We start from the raw sequence: 20,913 nt of genomic DNA on the forward strand, positions 1-20,913 counted from the left end.
TCCGGTATCCTGGCATACAAAACCAGACAAATTAAGAACCATACAAGATACTACATTTCTTGTTTCAGGGAATTTTTTTTATTCTCAGCAATTTCAAAGTGCATCAGGATAAAACTTGCTGTTTTAAAGCTCAACAAAGGGTCAGTTCTGCTGGATTGTTTAACTTGGATCTCTGAAAACTGATTAACACAAGGCTGTAAAAAAGAAACATATCAGTAAAGCATTGACTTGACTGTTGCCACTTTACTAACTCACCTACTTGTGACTGCTTCAGCAAATTAAACCTCTCTAAAAGCTAGCACACAAGTTATCAACTTATTTCAAAAATGAAAAAAAATGATTGCCATAGCCTGCTTGCAATTTCTAGTTACTCTTACCATCTTTGTAGCCCATTCACTTTGCCAAGTGACTGCCCACTAAAGGCTGACAAAGCTTCCATCAGAAAGGTAGCTCCCATTAGCTTTATTTCGAAATTAAGTTTAAATTCTTTTGTATACCAAGCAGTACTTACGTAAAGGACTTTCTTCAACCACAGACAACTTTATGTCATTTGAGGGACTAAATTGCTTTAAAGCTCATTAGGCTTAATTTTAAAAAAATAAATGACTACAGATGTTTTAGAAAACCTCCATCTCTAAGCTACCAACTGCGGCAGGGATGTTACAGTGAAACTTGCTTTCCAGTAACTACTAACCAAGCCAGATAAAGATGTAGCACCAAGGGCTTTCCATGCAGACAAAACAGTGACTCTAAGTTCTGTGATAATTCAGTGTAAGAGGGAAGCCCATTGACGTGTTTCTGCCTTTTAGCACTAAGCCTAAACTATGACAGAATACCCCTTTCATGCCATATTAAATAGGTATACTTCATGCATATGCATAAAAACTGCTGTCAAGAAAAGCAAATTATGACTTCTTGAATTTATGGCAGGAAAAAAATCTCAGCCTTTAACTAGACATTGCTATAATTGTATTTGCAAACAGCAACTTTTTAAAAATGCCTAATATTCAGTGTAAATTTAACCTGGGGCAAAATTGATGTAATTTTGTTAGAGAACTAACTCACTCAGAGCTGCAGTCTCTATTATAACTATGACTCAAATTCTTTATGGTTCACAAAACAGCTCCCAGAAACACATCATACATTAGCTTCAAACTACTGTAACATTACACCAACTGACATAACCCTTGACACTTTTCAGTTTGATCACAGCTGAACTTGCACAGATCATAAATGATGTATTTCTGTCTTGACTATGTCAAAGGCTGCGATACAGAAGTGTACAAGCCACACTGTTTATTCTGCAGAATTACTCAGTTTTATACCACACGCAACCAGCACAAAAAGAGGTGATGGGAAGACAGTGCTTCAGGAATACAAATACTGAATGGATCTCAGTAACCAACTTAAGCAGGGGAAGAGTCAAACCTTGCATTTGCTGCCAAAAACACTTCACAAACTGGATTTGCACAGTTCAGCTTTCACCTTTTCAGATTTGCTGCCACAGGCACACAATTCAAGTTAGCCGAATTTTGACCTAATACCTGTGCTCTTTACATTTTTCACTGCTACAATGTGATGTCCTTGTGCATTTCTCTCCTTCTGTGCCCCATGAGTGAAGGGGAGGCAGACAAGAAGGCTTTCATATTAAATGTAAATGCCTAAAAAGAGGACAAAACCCCTGATATCTGCATTTTCAGCCACAGTCACTGTCAAAAAGACAACCATTCCCAAAAGGTCAACCATTGGTGAACAGGCAGATCTTGACTACCAGACAGTTCATCATTATACTGTTTACTTTTCATATCATGTCTCAGTGACCAACGCTTACTGGTATTTATTTTTTCTTCCAACCACACATTTGCCTAGTAAAAATACTTTTAGCAACGAGGAACAAGAAATGCTCAAGCCCTTTACACATTTTCAACTCTTCTCTAACCACAGTACCCAATCACAGTACTTCCGAGGCATCTAGTTAGCGTACCTCCTAGTAGGTCTAACTTCTGAGACCAGCGAGACCAAAATGTCCTTTGCCTCACTGCATACGTCAATCTCAAGGAAAAGCAAGTACACCAAGAATAAACCTGCCAAACTGGACTTAGTACGGCATTTTGTACGGCAGCTTGAAATTTGTGGGCTCTTACCAGTTATGTGATTGTTTTATTCTTTTCAGAAAAAGACTGCAGTCAGATCTCTTATTTAAAGAGACAGCAGGTACCTCTCCTTAAGTACTGCATGTACTGTAGGACAAATGCTCCCTTGCGTAGGTAGCAGCAAGCTGCACAGTAAAATGAGGTCATGCTACCCAGAACAGGCAGAGGATTTCATAATGCAAAAAGGTATTTTGCTGTTTCTCCCCTTTTGAGACAGGAAGACAGACAAGATTGGTAATTATAAATATAGTGGCCACAGCACCAAGCCTGCCGAAGTCCAGTAAGCATTTGGACAATGCTCTCAGGCACACGGGGTGATTCCTGGGATGTCCTGTGCAGAGCCCAACAACGCAGCAACCTGACTGATCCCTTCAAACAGCATATTCTATGATAACTCACTAATGCTTTTGGCTCTGCTAACGACTAGTCCACAATGCAAGGCCAGGATGACTTGCTACTCTGCCCTTTTACAGTGGCCTACTCAGACCACGTATTCAGGCTCTAAATGGACATTTACAGCACCAGTGCCCCAAGACATGGTACAGAGACCTTATACATGTCATGTTACCCACTGCACAGGAGAACAGAGGAGACAGAAGAGCAGGAGCAACACTTCAACTATGTGCTGCACGCCTTTCAGTCTGGCTTTATTTCTCCAGTGCATCATGACTTTCCAAACAACACAACAGTATGTTACGTGAGAAGAACCTGCTGCTTTATGGCTTAATCTGGGTAAGGAAAACCACAAAAAGAAGTAGTCACTGGAGGACAGCAACTTCAATGAAGATTAAAAAAAAAAAAAAAAATCCTTTTGCAGGTAAAGTGGACTGTACCACTCCTGCTGCACATGCTCTGCTGTCATGCTCTCGCAGTAGCTGCTACACCTTGTCCACCCCCAGTCAGACACATGAGCAGTCAGTCTGGTCTGTCGACTTTGGCACAGGCAGTGTAGACAAGGGGGAGGGAGATGCTGCCCATTTTACACCCAGCTGTCAGCTGCCAGCGGCCATCTATTTAGCTTGTAGCTCGATATAGTCCAGCTCTGCTCACTCCCTAGTTGAACTCTGAAGAAAGGAGTATTTTTCCCCCTTTTTAAATGAAAACAGTCGTTACAGAGGAGAGAGCAGAATAAGTATTAACATAAAGAGGCTCACCATAAAAGTTGAGTTTGGAGATTAAAGGCAGCTTTATATCCACACCAATTCTTGAAAAACAGATTATTACTCATAAAGGTGAAAATCTGCTTGCAAATCCAGAAGTCAGGATTTGTGTGCTTTCAGCCTGACAAGTTCTAGACTGAAAGAGTAGAGTGAGGGAGGAAATCCCCAAAATCCTTGTTCACTTTTCAGCACAAGAAAGGAATTATTATTGGGTCTACATTTACAGCTGAGCAAACAGGCATTTCTACCAGCTGCTCTCTTCTACACACCTTCCCAATTTTTACATTAATTCCAAGAAAGGATTCCTTGTTGCTGCTTAAATGCTCCCTAAACTAGATCCTGGGTCTAATCCTCACCTGGTCCAAAGAGAAAACACACAGTTCTTCCAAGCTACCAGGGACCTGCCTCAATCAGCTGAAGACCTAGCACACCACACATGCACATGATCATTAATTAGATGAAAGCTGAGAGGCAAGACCAACCCCAGCACCTTTCAAGGATGTGCAGTACAGCATCCAACAGAGATGCATCAGTGGTGAAGATGGAAACCAACAGCTGAAAGCAGCCACAGCATTATTTCTGAAACTACAAACTCTACATTTAACTGAGTCCCTCAGGCTTTCAAACTGATGGGGCAACGGAGAGACTGAGAGACAGCTGAAAAGCCTGGGCACATTCTCCTTCAGCAACAGGGGCACATCAGGATTTTTAGCAAACAGGTAAGGGGATAAAATCAGCTGACAAAAGAGGTTTAGACTTCTATCGAAGCTTTTTCCAAACCCATACTGTTCTTTCACCCCACAATGACCTCCACAAAAAGCACAAAAGAAAGTTAAGGAAGGGACTATTCAGAGATGAGTCAACATAATTAGGAACCAAGGATTTACCAAGTAATCTCAGAAACAGAAAGAGGTAACAGGAACTATGACAGAAGGAATTGTTGCAGGTAGCTCAGCAGAGTGCTTGGTACAGAGAAGCACAGAAAATGCAACTGGACTCATTCCAGCAGACAATACAGATACATTTTCTGGAGCACACAGCTTTAAAAACAGCTCACTATTAAAGCAGCATTTAAACAACAACAAAAAAAACCCCAACCAACCAAGCAAGCAGCTGACCAAGCAACCAACATAGCTAGCAACCAATAAGAAAGTAAGCACCCTGAATGACTATTTTGTTGGGGTTTTTTTTAAATTTTGCTACTGAACATCTTATATTCAGAAATTTGCATCCTAACTTCCCTTTTCTGCTAAACAATAAGAGTAATAACCAATAAGAATAATGTCCTTTGCTTATCTACTGATTCAGTATTTCTCTATTCAATTACAGCAAAGCTTTGTTTTGTGGGTCTGTCTGCAATCAAGCTTCTGCCCTTAGGGAGAAGACTCTTCCACAGGCACAAATGTTTATGCAGAATTAAGCCAATATACAAGCTGAATAAATGTAGGCACTTTTGTTCTGCACTCTAATCTTTTTGGACTTTTCTGAAGATGGAATTATTTAGAAAAAAACTGAACCACTGAAATAGAGTAACATATAGACCTTTCAAATCTATTTTTTACTGGGGCCAAAAAGAAATCTAGAGGCTGCTGGAAATAATTACATCATTTTCTAAATGGCTTGATAACTGAATGCTGATGTAACATTTTCAGTCCTACAAAAGCATAAACATCAATATTTTTTAAAATAAAAAGGCAGCTACTTGAAAATTAACATGCCCAGTAATTTATAAGCTAAAGAAAGATGCATGCAAATGTGAACCTACCTCCTCCCCATCATAATAGTTTTCATCTGGTTATAAAACCATTTCGTCTAAAATGGAGTATAAAAGAACAAAGTAAGATCAGATCTATAACTGTAGTATATTACTCCATCTCTTAACGTGGTCATCTTAAATGTTCTTTCCATTTCCAAAGGCTTTACCTTCTGGAACTTATATCCCACCTGCTACTACATACTGTGCAGCAAGACCACAAACAGTCTGAGCACAACAGATTGTACTGGATCCACTCTATCATATTATTAAGCTGAACATCTTCACCATTACCAACAAAGCATAGAACACTTTTCTTGAATATGAAAATAGTAAGATGGTGTAGTCACTTTTTTATGTGCTTAATCAGACCACAGTCATCTTAGAAGTCTGTGAAATAAACCAATATTTTATGGAACAATTATTTAAAACTAAGATCATATGGACTTTTCATTAGATATAGTAAAATAAAGGGATGTCCTCACTGAAATACTGCATAAGCCTTGTATTTCATACGTTGGCTGCAGCGTGACAGGATAAAATATCTTAATGCCTTTGTCCTTCTCTCCATCAATCTACCCTACAAACTAACACACAACTCGCCATCATTCAACCATATTGGCAGCTTTCTTAACAAGTGTGGTGCAGGATAGGAATTCTCAGGCACTGGAATGTTGGAGATGCTTTGGTCCCAGGCCTGCTTCCATGCAACCTGCAAGAACATATACTGTTACCACAGTAGAAAACCAAAAATGTCATGAAGCTGCTTGCATAGGTTTTACTAGCACTCACATTAGTCTCCTGAAAAAAAATCTTTCCTCAAACATTTTAAAGAAAAAAAATATAGAAAACCAGACAGACATCCCTTCCCATGTTAAATGACCATGTGATATGCCCTGGAGTGTTTCAAAACATTTCACATTTTTAGTCGATGTCAAGTCCCACTTTCTTATTAGCCTTCCTTCAATTACAAGTCAGATTATAAGAAAAAAATACAAAGTAAATCCTGGTAAGTGGGTAAACTTTATAGGATGTACGTTTAACCCAAGATGTATTTTAAACACAACAGCTGCGGCAGGCTATGCAACTCGTATTTCCCAGATTGAGGACATTTGAAAGCTGACACTTTTTACTGCATATCTTCAGCTCCTAACTTGTTTTTTCCATAATAAAATTAACACAATAGAGGCTATAAATACTCATCCTGATCTTAAAAATCAATTTTTAATAAACTTGTTTTCATCAGAAGCTCATCCACAGCTGCTTGCAGAATCCATTTAAGACAGCAAGACCCTGATTCACCCCTTGGAAAACCTTTGCCACCTTTAATGGCAAAATTTAAAAAACAAAATAACATCTCAACTTGCCTCAAAAACTACTTTTATTTTTCCTTTACTACTGATTACAGGAAAAGAAACTTGATCACTGTCTTTTCTAAGCCATTTTCTGCCTGGTCTGGAAAGCCTTTTGACTTTGTACTTGGCCATCTGTTTATGGCATTTAAACTGTATGCTGGTTGCAGTAGCACAAAAACTTGAATTTCCAAAAGTATAGGATAAAAGCTCTCCCATTTTTAGCCTATTTTATTATTTCATATGTGCTGTGTAAGAATAGATGAAGTTAAAATGGCTACCCCACAACCTTACGCTACTCAGCACTACAATTCTGTAAATTAAAGCAAGCCAAAAAAATCAACAGTTCCTCTTAAAAAAAAATAAAGCAGATCACATGCCCTGCAAATAAAAATCTGCATTAAACATATTTGTTTCCTGAAGAAACATACATTGTACAGCTAGCTTTATAAGCAGCATAACAAAAACTAGAGAAGGTTACTAGTTAAGCAACTGAAAGCAGAATTTTTAATAACTACCGCCCCTTCTACAGCTGTAGACATAATATACTGCTTACTCTTCTATGTTATGTTTAGTTGAGCTCAAAAATGAGTAATATGTGACTCAAAATAGCACCACATCTAAATTACAACAGGAATAAAAACTAGCACCTACAAATACATACAGAGAATCTTTTTTCACCAAACAAAAATGTTTCTTAAATTGCTACATTCGAAATAGAAAACATGTTCGAAATGCTTTCCATCTTGTATTTAATACAATTAATGTTTACATACTCATTAAAATGTGAACATTTGCAGAAAAGTAATACTTTCACTTAAGGTTCTTTCTCAAAGGTAGCTGTCCACATTGGAAAAATAGCATTCTGGTAAACATTTATCTCTTCTTTTTGAAGAAAATCAAATATATAAAACAAAGCTGTAAAGAAATACCTGTAAACCATAGAAGTATCTACACAAGACTGTCTCTTTGCTCAGTAAGAAAATTCCAAAGTTCCAAATTGAGTTCAGTCCTTCCAACAAAATGAAACTTTTTCGCAAAACTTGTTTTCTGCTGCCAGAAAACAGCGGTAAAGCCTTCTTTAAGAAGATAATTTAAATTATAAATATGAAACATTATTAAAATATTTTACTTGAATTAAGGTTTCTTGCTTGCTGATTTAAACTAAGACCAAGTCAACAATTCAAATAATTCTAATTCTAATCAACATACTTGCAATACGACAGCTCTGGTCTACAGCATGTCAAGATTATTCCATAACAAGTTGATAGTAACAAGTAGTTCCTAGTTGTTTTTTCTGCTGTATTTATCTTGATCCAAAAAGGAAATACATACTTGCACCATGAAGAAGACTTATTTAGGTTGATGGATACAATAACCACAAAGTTAACAGTTTCTAAGGAAGGGACCATGGTAGCTCTGGTAATGGTTGAAAGCCGAATAAAAAATCATGGGTTTATGCTGGTAGCTGCCACTTTCAACATAACTCAAAAAGAAAAGACTGCTGTACCATTTAACAATACTTAGAAAAGCTAAAGGAAAGAAACTCAGTAAAAACATTAACTTCATATAGGGTTTTTTTGTTTGGGTTTTTTTTCTATTAACATTAAGACTGGCTTTGACTGCTGCTGCTGCTCAGAGCTGTAGCAGAACCAGGAATTCCTTTCAGCAGAAGCTAGATGGAGTTAACTCTCCAGTATATCTTTACAATTATTACTCATATTAGTCATTAACTAAAGAACTAAAGCTGGCAAAGGAACAGATCTTAGCTTGTCTTGTTTTAAATTCCGAAGCTTATAAAAGGTTTTAGTCTGTGCTGGCCGTTTGTATCCATACAAACAGCTCGCTCTCTACATTTACGGCTGCACTTAACCTCTGTCTCGACTTTCAGTGTTTCTAAAACATAATACAAGATCTGCCTCCAGACAGGCTTTTTGCTGATGCAGGTGTTTCCTAAACAACTTCTGGAATGCCACTGGATATAGCAAAATTAACCTTTAAAGATGAGTATGGGTCAAACTCTGAGACAAAATTTCCCTTTCTCCTTCAATAGATGAGTCCAACAGTTGAGATCTGGTCACAATGGACTTTAAAGTATTTCCAGTAGAAGAAGCTACTAGACAGAAAGCTCTTGAGCGGTTGGCAAGAAGCATGTTGGGTGAAAGATGTGGAAATTTTGCTAATACTTTGTTTCTCCAAGAATTGGAAGAAAAGCCTGTCCTCCATACTAAACGCAAAATGTATCTACACGGAATGCAGACCAAGTAACTTCTGTCAATTTCTGAATCTGACTGGCTTTGTCTTTCTATTGACTCCAGAAATATTGTAGATGAGGAGGAGGACAGATTACCCCCAATACTGATATCACAGCATTCTGTCTGTAGAACAATCCTTCTTTTCCTCTTGGATTAAATATAAAGCTTTTAAAATCCAAAAGCTTATCTTTCTAGCACTGGCAACGCACACACACAAAAATGAGTGTTGATGAAAAGCCTTCCAACTTTCTGTGCTTTTATATGCGGTGCCTAGAAAATTCTTTACCAGTTTCTGCCAAGTTTAAAGAAAACTATATACACAAAAGGACAGATGAACTTTGAAAAGCAGATGACTGAAAATACATGTATTACAGCAGAAGCCCCTTCTGAATGCTCTTCAATGTTTTATCTTTATTGATGGTTCTACCGCACTTCATAGCATGTTACACTGAGCACACCAAGTCTGATGTGGTTACAAGATAAGGCTCTGGGTTCTGAAACCTATTTACTGATGGTTTTTTCCAAAGATTCAGAGAGTTCAGACTGTGACAAACCACAAATAGGTGAACACAACAGTGAAACTGTGAAAGATTAGAGGGCGATTAAGAACGTGTGCCCCTCTGTGCAGAAATGAGTGAATGAGGGAGCCAGAAGCACAGTGGAGTCCCTACAGCCGGAACACCTACACCTGACAGCACTGGCTTGCATAGTGAGCAGTATTCCTTCACATAAAGCAGCATCACACACTGCAACCACAGTGGAACAGCACTAAACACTGGTATTTCTGTCACTCACATGACAATAAGTAAATATTCTAATTAAGTAAATCTCTCTGGTGCTTCCCCTTCCTTTTGCCTCCCTACCTTCTGAAGAGCTGCTCAAATCTTTTGCAAATTAATTATTTTGGAGCACCCAGCCTAGGCAGGTGTCCAAACCGGTAGCACATACCATTCTGCCAACAAAGTGTATTTTCTCTTCAGATGCTTCCACCACTTCTCAATATCATTCCAAAATGTAACTGCATAACTTGAATAGCAAGCAGCTATTTCCAACTAACTTATTTTTATACCCTTTTTTTTAAAGCCATATACTTCTCTGGAGGCATTAAAAACCATGATTTATCAGTTAATGAAGTTTATTTCACCTACAGCCTTAAGAGAATGAAAACATCTCAAAGGAAGAATTAAATATGTTATAGGACTGTGTCTACCTCTCTTCTATTTGTGCTGGAACAGGTTAATGGTATTCATTATGCACTGTAGATTTACATACAGAAACAAAATACCATACTAGTGAGAATGAATGCCATGCAAATATCATTCAGAAATACACTTTTTTTGGTCCATTGTGAAAACTTATTACAAATAATACTTTAGAGTAAAAACATTTTCAGACACTAAGACACTTGACTGGCATGAAAGTAAAAGTGCAACTTCTGCACCCACAGAAATGACATATAGAGAGTGCAGGGGAAACTTATTTTGCATGTAATGTTGTCCTAAGCAGTGACACACAGATATTATTAAGAAAAAGCACAATTTCATAGTGCAGAGAACACAGCCACAAAATTATTTAAAGGCCTCAAAACTGTAACTTACTACCATCCAACCTAAACAATACTATGATTCTATAAAAGACAGTACATCTAAGAGTAACTTCTAATCATTTGCTATTGTTCCATTTTGTGATTATACTCAAGTACAGAGCCCAGGTAATAAATCCTGTATCCTGCGGGAACAGCTCTGTTTTCAAAAAATTATCAATCACAGAAAGATAATAAAAAGATCTAGGCAGATTGTGCAAGAGTTTGCAGAGCACATGCACATACAAACAAGAGCACATGCACATACAAACACATTTTCCAGAACTGTGTATACTTTTTTCTACATGGTGGGTCATGGGTCTAATGCAATTAAAAATTCTCTAGAGGAATCTCAACACAAAACAACAACAACAAAAAAAAAAACCAACAACAACAACAACAGAAAAAAACCACCACAACACACCATACCCAAAAAAACCCCAACTTCAGCAATTCTTTTCACATACATTGAAAAATCTTTGTTGGCATAAAATCTACATACAAAATCAGCAGTTCAGACCCACAAAACCTCTCTTCATTATGCTAATGTTTCAATCATATGAAAAACACCCTGATGTGTGAAATAGTGACATCTCAGTGAGACAGGACAAAGTACAGCGAACTGCAGATCTTTGATCTGGATGAAAGTGCTCTGCATTCTGATGAGAATTTTTGTTGGGATCCTAGGAGATGAAAGGATTTTTTAAAAGTCTGACAGTTAACAGAGGGGGGGAGGTATTCAGAAGAAAACAAAAAGAGGAGCACTGAAAGCAGATGACATCATGCCTCAAACTCGCCTTTACCATCTTACTGACATGTTCCACAATGTAGCATAGCAGTTTCCACCACAGCTATTCTTGAGAGCTCAAGATCCTCTGTGGAGACAGTATGGCTGGAGATCTACTGCTTTAAAAGGATAGGTCTAAATATAACACATATATTTTATTTTGGGATCCTAAATGCATTATGGTAACGCTCCAGAATACTACTTTTTGAAACTATGTTCTGCCTCACATTATAGATGGAAAGTCTCTAGTCTACAAAGCTAACAACTACAATATCTGTCACTCCCATCTCCAGGAAAACCCCACACTGCAAGCATGGAAGTGCCATTGCTTCCCTCCGATTCTTCCCACAGGCAGTTTGCCTTTTGTACCAGGAACATCTTCCAACCTTGCAGGGGCCTTGGAACTGATTACCCTTCCCCTCAGGTTCCCAGAGGCTCCAAACACTGGGGAGAGGTACCAAATTCCCCTCTTTATACTCTACAAGCAGCTAAAGGGAAAACCAGAGGACTCTGGGAGCATTCTGATTAATTATGTTCAGGCAAATGCACATACAGTCAACTTACCAGGCCATGTACATAACATTTGTTTGCAATGGATTTGAACACCTTGGAAGACATAAAACACAAAAAACGGACATAAACCAGTTTTTCTCTGATACTGTCTTTCTCCTGTTCAGAAGTTTCACCTCCTTAAATAAAGGAAAAATCATATTTGAAACTTTCACATGAAGGCAGAAAAAGAGAGATTTCCTGCCAAAGCTTCTCTGCTTCTTAACTTTCCCTCTCTACCACCTTCATTTTCATGGTATGGCCATTTACACAAGACATTTTTCTGTGTCAAACATCCTCACAGCTGAAAAGATGTTTTATAACATCTTTATAAAAATGTCTTTCATTTCATGTCTCCAGCCTAAGCACAAAATGTAAACGGTCTTGCAAATACCCACATCTACTATATCCTGAAGCTAGAATAGTTATTTTCATTTGACAGAGAAAATGCTGTTATAATCAGGATTTTTACATGAATTATAGACCTCTCTACACTGTTTCATTACCTGAATACACGTACATTTTGGGAACAGTTTAATGGATCAATGCTGGAATGAAGTCTCCTTGAAAACTGATGCTAATATCACCAAAAGACAGCATTTTGCAATACCAAAGCAAAGCAGAATCACAGGGACACACAGAAGAAAAATTCCAGCCAGAGCATGTCGGACAAGCCATATGACACATCAATACCTTTCTATTCTCTCCATATGGACTACTAAAATCTGCATCAATGACAAATTATTATATTCCATATGCACACAGGATACTCTAACCAACCCTAGTGGCATTTTATCTTAGGAAAATAGTAAACAACCATGATTGGTTTTGAACTGTAACTCTCTCTACTAGAATTTGTTCTTAAGGATTGAAATCCCATGTTTTTACTTGAGATACTAACCAGACACATATTAAGAACAAGAAGGATATTTACATATCAGAGATTCCCATAATATTCTCTCCCTCTTACTATGGACCATTTTTTATGCTTCTTTTTGTCACACTTTCTGATTTTTTTCAAGAAGAAAAAACCGGTAAGATACATTACAAACACCTCACTATTGGGATTTTGAGACTTAGCAATTAAAACTACCCCACTTTCCTTTGCATGCCAGGGAAGTCAGAGGTCTCTTGGAGTCGCTGACCTTAGAGGGCCTGACTCCATCATGATGAGAGGACTTAAGGACACGTGGCATAATGCATTTGAGAATGTTACTAAAAGGTACTAGAGGGCTTGCATTTAACTGGCTCTACCTTCTCCTGTTTTCCTATCTGTTGTTGCAGCATGGAAAACTGATTTCTGACCACAGATTCTCAAAAGATTAGTGATACCTTGATCAAAAGGAATGAAAACTCCACTAACCTCCCCTCTGTGAGAGATTCTTCTTCCTACTTTTATTTTTAAACTACAGGATATTGCTAGTATTAACCCATTTCTATTGTTTCCACTTTGAAGTTCCAAGGGTTGGATACTGTCCCAATAGTAGCACAGAATCAGGAATCTGAAGTGTAATGTAGTCATTTACTTAAAACTGTGTATATACTTAAACCAGCTATCCAGAAAACACCTTAATTAAAAAAACCCCAATCATTATTATCTACAAATAACAATCTGACATGATTTCTAAGGATGCTCTCTCATGCACTTTGACAGGATGTGTCACTTTCTCCATCACAAAACTTAGTTCTCAAAATGTGTGTGCAACCATCATAAAAGAACTAATTTATTCTAGTGATCAGCAATAATTGCTACTCTCTTAAAGTCAATATTGAGAAGTATTGACATGAAGCAAGCAAGCATTAAACCTGACACCACCAGAAAAGGTACCCTGTACACTTCAATCAACCGAAAAATAGTTGCTGAAAACCCTAATAACCCATGCATAAAGTGAACTACACAGCTTATCTGGGAAACATACAAGTACTAAGGGGATAATTGCCACAGGATGCCCACTTTCATTCTTTGTGTTCTAAGGAAACAAGCTTCCTTAACCTACACTTAGACAACCAAGTATCATGTAGCCAATTTAGATAAATAATGAGATAACAGAAAAAAGTATCAGAAGTAAAAACTGTTAACACACATGACTTCTTGTAATTTCAGCAGTCTCTAACATAAACCACAGCTGGAGGTTGCATTAGCTGCTAGCTAAGTGTATCAGATTAACAAGTTTGACAGGAGACAATGCTAGAGGTCCAGAGAAGGGCAGCCATAACCATGGAGAAGCTGGCAAGAAAGCCCTTGGCTGTGAGCTGTTAAGACAAGTAGATGTGCATGCTTTGCAAGAGAGAAATCAAAGTCAAGAAGCTGGAAAGGGTCAGTCCTCAAAGGACAAGACTTCATGGTATTTACTCGTATGACTCAAAGTTCACGTTGCGGGGATAAGATGCTTACTTGTAAAGGTAGTATTCGGCTTGATCCACCTCTTCTCGTGAAGAAATGTTGTCAACAAACTGATTAAAAAGTAAGAAATAAAAGCTTAAAAAGGGCGCACTGACATGAAGCATATTAGAAAAAAATGCAATAGCAAAATACATTTGTCTGGCATATTTAGCTGTCTGACAGTAATGGAATTCTTAACATCTCTGCTTGCTCCTAATTCTACTTTCTTCTAGACTGCTAAAACTTAAATCTTTTTAAACTGAGACAACTCCCTTCCTTAATTCTGAGAAATTTTATGCATCTTGAAAGCCATCTAAGGATTCAACACCTATAGCTCAGTATCAGTATGTAAAAATATCAGTATTTTTGCTGTCCCTCTAATTTTTTTGCTCTTTAATCATACCCTTTATTTTAAGCATATATTCATCTCCTTACATTTTTGCTACAATTTTGAGTGAGTCTTGACATGTCTCATTGCTTTTTCCAAAAAATATTCTTTCCCCTATACTTTGCCTATTCATACTATATATTCTGAAGCACAGGGACAGCATAATTTTCTATTTCACTATACTTATAAATAATGGTAAGAAAAAAATCACTCTCCCATGCTGTACAGCACAACTGTCCTCTCATTTACAACCATGTCTTCTTACAGAACACCCAGGGCTATCAATTACTTAAATACAAGCCAAATTTACAACCATACTTTGTCTTCTGGTAACAGTGAATCCCATTTTCCTGTGTATTTTACTAACATAAGCAAAAAGGTGCTGGAACACTACAGCATCTTTATAATATATTTAGTTCAGAAAAATAAACATGTTCTCAAGGTCAGTACTTCACTTGACCCTAAGCCTAAGCTAAAAACAATAATTTCAGCTGACTGGTATTTGGTCTCCCATTTCTTAATTCTCTTTGCATGCTGTATCCATAGAGATCTCACCTTCTGAACATGGCAATAGCATACCTGTGTGCTTTACCTATGTTTCAGAAAGTAAGAATCTGATGTTAGCTTCAGGTATTGGAAAGTGGGGCTGTTTGACAATCTGAAAATGCCATTTCTCCAGGGAGGTCAGCCCAAAGCAGGAAAGGAAAAAAACTGATCCCTAAAAAGGAGAGGAACACCCATTTCCCTCGTGGACATTGTCTCAGAAGCGACCGTCAAGAATGCTTGATCTGTAAATGCTTGCTTTTGTAACTGAACAAAGCATTCTGTGACTCCTCAGTTAGTGGTGCAAATTATCCTAATTAGTGATATTACTAATTAGGGATATTACTGAGATAACTCAGCTTCTCTGGATAATTTTGAAGACTGAAATTATTTTGTTTTTCTTTTTAAACAAATGGCATATTTATTCTCCTTCTTCATTACAATATCTCTACTTCTCCCCCTTTCTAGATTAACCCATCTAGAGGATGGAACTGGTTACTAATTCCAGTAAAAATAATGGCTCTGTTTAACCCATGTCAGCATTTGTTCTGCCTCAGTCTGCTGCAACAACAGAAAGCTATAAAAGCAAAATACGTCCACCTCCGCTTCACTCTGAAAGAAGCCTGGAACTGGAGGAAGACAGACAGTGCAGTGTACTAATTTAATGCATTCCCTGAGCAGCCACAGGATGGTTCTTATACAGAACCTGAGGAGGTTTTAAAGCTTTCACAAGAACAGAAACCATACGAAGGCAGGAAACACATATTAGGGAAATACACAACCCAGTAACAGTGAGGCCTGATTTAAAAAAAAAAGTTCTGCTTCCAAGACCCTATAGTTTAGGTACCAACTAATGAGTACAAAGTATCAGTTAAACAGTTTTATGTAGCAAATACCAAGATATTTATTCCTAATTCCTGAATTCCTAACAGAAGTGGTATCATTTATCAACTCTCAGCTCACTACACAGGCATTCCATAGTCACTTCTACCAGTTTATGATTGGGATTTATTTCCTTACCCGGGCTACTGTCAAAGAGCTGACAGGCAGTTTTCTTTCATAGGTTCTGTCCATTAAGTGGGCTAAGTCAGCTGGAGAAAGCAGAAAAAGCATGTGTTTAATCAACTGGCACAACAGGAAAATCTGCAGACTCATCATATAACCTAGAATAGAACCTACGTCCACGAAATAAAATTCTGGGTTCTTAACATCCCATTTTAAAATTATATGAAAATAGTACTTTCAGTTATTGTTGAACACTTCATGAGAAAATAATACAAGAGAAAGTTCTCAACACGATGATCTTTAGATTATTAGAAAATAAAAGGAAAAAAACCCCTAATCTATAAAGTGCTGGATGAAATTAGTATAATTAATATAAGTCATCTAAAACAAAAAATTAGCCGATGTCCTTAAAATTTGCACCTGCTTTCAAGCCTAGCATATGCTGGACAGTACTTTAGGTATGGATTTTTATTTTACAGCAAAACAAGGAGACACAGAAACATGTGGTACCATACTGATAAACCTTACAGTCACAAACCACAATCCAAAGAAATCCTGTTTATCAAATGGGGCACTGTGCCAGTAATTAAGTAAGTTTTACAGCATTCTGCTTCAGCAGTCCTATAACAATATTAATCTGATCATGCAGGAGTTTAAACTTCTGACTGTCAAACAGGCAGCCAGCCTATGCATTTAATGAATTACCTGGAAGTTAAATTTATTTAATTTCGAGTTTTAGTTTTGTACTGTTCCTGGAAAATAAAGATTACTCGGATAGACTAAGCTGCTCAACATATGCTTAATGTCATGTTTGACCACAAACTGATGATAACAAATCTACAAACATTAGAGACTTCAATCATACTCTTTCTTGCTATTCTCCTCCATACTGAGGACCAGAAATCTAACACATTCCTCCGGCAGCATTTGTAACCCACTTCCTCTTTTGCAATTGTTACTCAGTGATTCACTCTTTTGACACCTCTCAGTAAGGCCCGCTGGCCATCCCTGGCAAGCTGATGGGTTGGCTCATTTTACAAATCATTTTCCAAAAAGGTCAACCACACCTGCCTCCACACCTGTCAGTGAAATGTGAGGTAAGCAGAAATTCCAGCACTACAGCAGAAGGGACTAACCCTCCTACTCTTGCAAAGTTGTCAGGGGCAGGAAATGGCACTTCATCAGTAACATGCTCTGTCTCTGAGGGATGCTGTCCACAAAACAAGTGACACCGCTATTTATTACTTTAAAAACACCTGTATCACACTGGAGGGTACAGTTTTAATTTAAAAAGTGACTTTCATTGCTTCTCTGACCTTATAGGTAATCTATCAAATTACAGCACATGTATGAAGTTTTCGGTAAAATGATAGAGCCCTGACTTGGAATAAAACAGCTGACTCCTAGTCTGCACAATGCTGCTGTCTGCCACATAGCAGTGTTCCTTGTTTACATAATAACTTTCCTCCTGAGGAGTTCTTCAAAACACAAAATGAGCATTTATACTCTGGCAGAGGGAAGGCAAACTTTTCATGACCATGAAAAACTTTGTGGCAAAGTTAGTAAGGCCAGTATCAGCTCCTACAAAAAAACCAGCGCAAGACGCTGAGGTGATGTGGGCTACCAAGGCCATGATATACCAAATAACCACCAAAAAAAATAGATGTAATTTTTTTTTTAATGGTAAAGAAATTTATATGGGAATCCTTGCAAGGACTGCCTATAAGTGCCTTTGACTCCGTATTACCCATCTCTCCAGAAGTCACAAAGGTGACAATGGAGCACATGGGTAAAGGCATAGGAAGCATTCCCAGTAGTGCTAGAAGTTAGAGTAGGGATGCTGCGACCAGCTCAGCTTATCCAGATCAAAGCACCAGCTAAGTTCTCACCTTAGTAAAGTCAACTGTCATCCACCATTCCTTATCTCCACTTTGAAACAAGTGTTTGCTTCAAAATCTGGTATCTTTGATGATAATGTGGACCTGGGACTCAGAGTTCATTTATCAATTCCAGAACTGTTTTTGTTATGCATCACCCTCCCAAAAGTAGAAGGTGAACCCTACAACCATTTTGGGCCACACTCAAGCCCTGAGCTTGGCATTTCTTTTGCCTAGGTGCTCATGAAGATGAAGAGCCCACTCTAGAAAACAGACTACTTTGGTAGAATATAAACCAAATGAATACAATGCCATGAATACGAGATCACAAAACTGTTAGTCATTATACGACAGCATCCCGAGAGATTTCACACAAAGAATTTTAATGACTGACCTTTATTGCTCTCTACAAAGCTGAAACTCTCCATCAGACCTACAGTATGGAAAGCACTTATCTATGAACTCCATATAAAATTAAACATCTATCATCTCCAGTGTAAGACAAACAACAAAATGAGGGCTGATTAAATCAAAAAGAATAGTAGAAAAATTAAGATAATGGGAAATTTACCTCTGTTTTCACACAGGTTGCTATTTCTGCAGTAGTAGCATTACAGGAATTAATGAGTATTTTCCTAGCTTGTTTTCTGTGAACACCTAAAACAAGACTTTTTTCCCAAATTCATAATTTGAAATAATTCAGCCACCTTTTGTAAATCAAGTTGGCTCCGTAAGTTGCGATTCCATAATCAAGATTAAAGTTTCTTCTTAATCCTGACAGCAGTACTAGAATGCAAGCATGCAAATGCCCAAGTGCCTCAACACAGTTGGTGAGAAAACCTGAGTGCTTACATTGGTGTATAAACCAAACCAATATTTTAACGGCCAAATCAAAATTCTATGTACATTTTAACAGATACATATTGGAAATGCTTTTATCTGACTCATGAAACATGACTAGTCTATACAGTCTCTCATATATATAGCCTAAAAACACATTTCTACAAGAATAACTTGATAAATTTAATTTCCCTAAAAATGTATTACTTCATATTCAAGAATTAACAAAATTAATGAAACAAACCATAAATGCAGGTTATTTAATTTCAGGCCATGACTTCACAGAGGACTCTGTGACACTAATATATGAAATATCATATTCACCTTTATTTTCACTTGTTCACAGAAATTCAATGTCTTTTTGCCTGCAACAGGGTGGTTGAGGACAATGACTCGGAAAATACTGCCCCTGACCTTCCAAGTCAGTGGTTATGACTGCCAGTTTGGTGGCCTAGGGAATCATCACAGTTTCAGTTGGATTCACAGTGCGTACCTATCCACAAAATGTAGCCACGTCAACAAGTAGCACAGCATCAGTAAGAGGCACATTTGGCCACCATATAAGATCACTTTTGTTCTACTTATAGCCTTGTATTCTAAAAAGTGGTTCATTCAAGACAGAGTTCTGTTCCAGTGGAGGGAAATGATGATACAACTGAGATGCAGAGTTTACATGTCCTGGAAGTGATGGGCAGAGCTAATACCTTAATTCACAGGCTAACTAGTGCTATAAAGAGAGCCTTGCTTTATTTTAAAGACCCCAGTAAAATAGAAAGGCTGAGGCAAGTAGTTTACCTTACAAATTTATTTGTTCCACATTTATCTCTATTCCCACACAACTGGAAAGAACAGCTCTGTACTGAGCAAGGCTTTGAATGGAAATTATTCATGTCTGTAAGACCAGCACTGCCACCTGGTGTTGCAGATAAGCCAATTTAGGTACCGTGAATACCAAAAAAAAAAGAAATCTCCTGTCTCACCTGCATTCTGCCATCCCCTGGGATTTTGGTTTCCTTGGTATTTCATTTTTAAGAATTGGAATCAACAGTACTTCTAGTCAGGTATCTTCCTACCAACAAGCAATTTGCAAATTCCCAATTAACACATTCTCAATTCTTATCTTCTTGAACAAAAGCATTTCGGCGCACAAAACACCGTCTTGCTCTTTCCCATACATTTTTCAGTAGTGAAGTTCGTTAAACTCATTCATACCTGGATTCTAAACTGAGGTTACAGAGAAGACAATAAAGCATGTTTTCCATGGACACAGTAAATGAGTTTGTGTCTGAGACAGCACATCATTGCAGCAGAGAAATGGAACTGACTTTAAATCAAAAAATGCTTCTTTTTCCTTTAAAAGTACCCTCACCACACAGTTTTGCATAACAACAGTTCTGAAACAACGTTTGAAATACACAAATAAAAGAGCATTTCCTCAGCACAAGGAACTCACTCTAGCTATAATCACCAGTTAGTACAGACAAGACTCTGTGTGAAACCATACAATTGACAGCTACAGAGCAGACGTCTGCAGGGCTGTCTCTTCTCTGAAAATGCTAATACAGCTGACACCGTGTTAACTTGTTTTCTCTCTTCTGTGAACACAAAATGAAAATGCAAAGCAGTTCTCTGAAAATCATGGAATAGACATCTGCTTTGGCTCAAGACCATCAGCAGAGGAGCAGCAAGAACTGTGCCTGCCAAACAGTCACAGAAGGTCTTGCCAGGCCTGGAGAAAGCCAAACACGGACTGCACCAACACAACGTTTTCTACTACTATGGATTTCTATCGGCTATGATATTTGTCAAAATAAGACTCCATTTTCACCTGGAGGTGACTAATTCAAATGTATCCCAGGGCACAAATCTGCGGCTCCAGCCCAAAATACACTGCATGAGCAGTCCTATTGACAGCAAAGTGTAACAAGGTATTAACAGTCTCTGCAGGATCCAAGGTACAGACATGAGGACCCACTGGCTGTCTCTCATCAGTACATGTTGACAATTCCCACCTAAATGCCCACAGCAAATAAAAGAAAACAAACTAGTGCATAAAAAACACCAGTCTGATCATTTTGTCAGTCCTCCTGCCTGACAAAACCCCCTGGCTTTCACCTGATGATTCTTCTTTCAGCCTCATAATCTGTGCTGCAAGTAACAACCACAGTTCAGGGGCCCAGTAATGAAAACGAACTATGAATAAGGAGTCTCATAAAGCACCTGTGGTACAAAATAATATATTAAAAAAAAATCCATCTTTAGCCCGGAAAAATGCTTTGCAAGACA

The 20,913-nt window shown here is 37.9% G+C and overlaps 1 protein-coding gene across 1 annotated transcript in view; it reads right to left on the bottom strand.

Annotated features, from left to right (window-relative positions):
• MRPS27 (mitochondrial ribosomal protein S27) overlaps positions 1-20,913 on the bottom strand; it is a 42,955-nt gene that overhangs the window by 19,399 nt on the left and 2,643 nt on the right. The window contains exons 3-4 of the mRNA XM_040090285.2: positions 15,926-15,996; positions 13,987-14,045 (exon numbers count right to left, since the gene is read on the bottom strand). Coding sequence (XP_039946219.1) covers positions 13,987-14,045; positions 15,926-15,996 — 130 coding nt within the window. The remainder of the gene's footprint in view (positions 1-13,986; positions 14,046-15,925; positions 15,997-20,913) is intronic.

Source organism: Hirundo rustica, chromosome Z, assembly GCF_015227805.2.
Source record: "Hirundo rustica isolate bHirRus1 chromosome Z, bHirRus1.pri.v3, whole genome shotgun sequence".
NCBI lineage: Eukaryota > Metazoa > Chordata > Aves > Passeriformes > Hirundinidae > Hirundo > Hirundo rustica.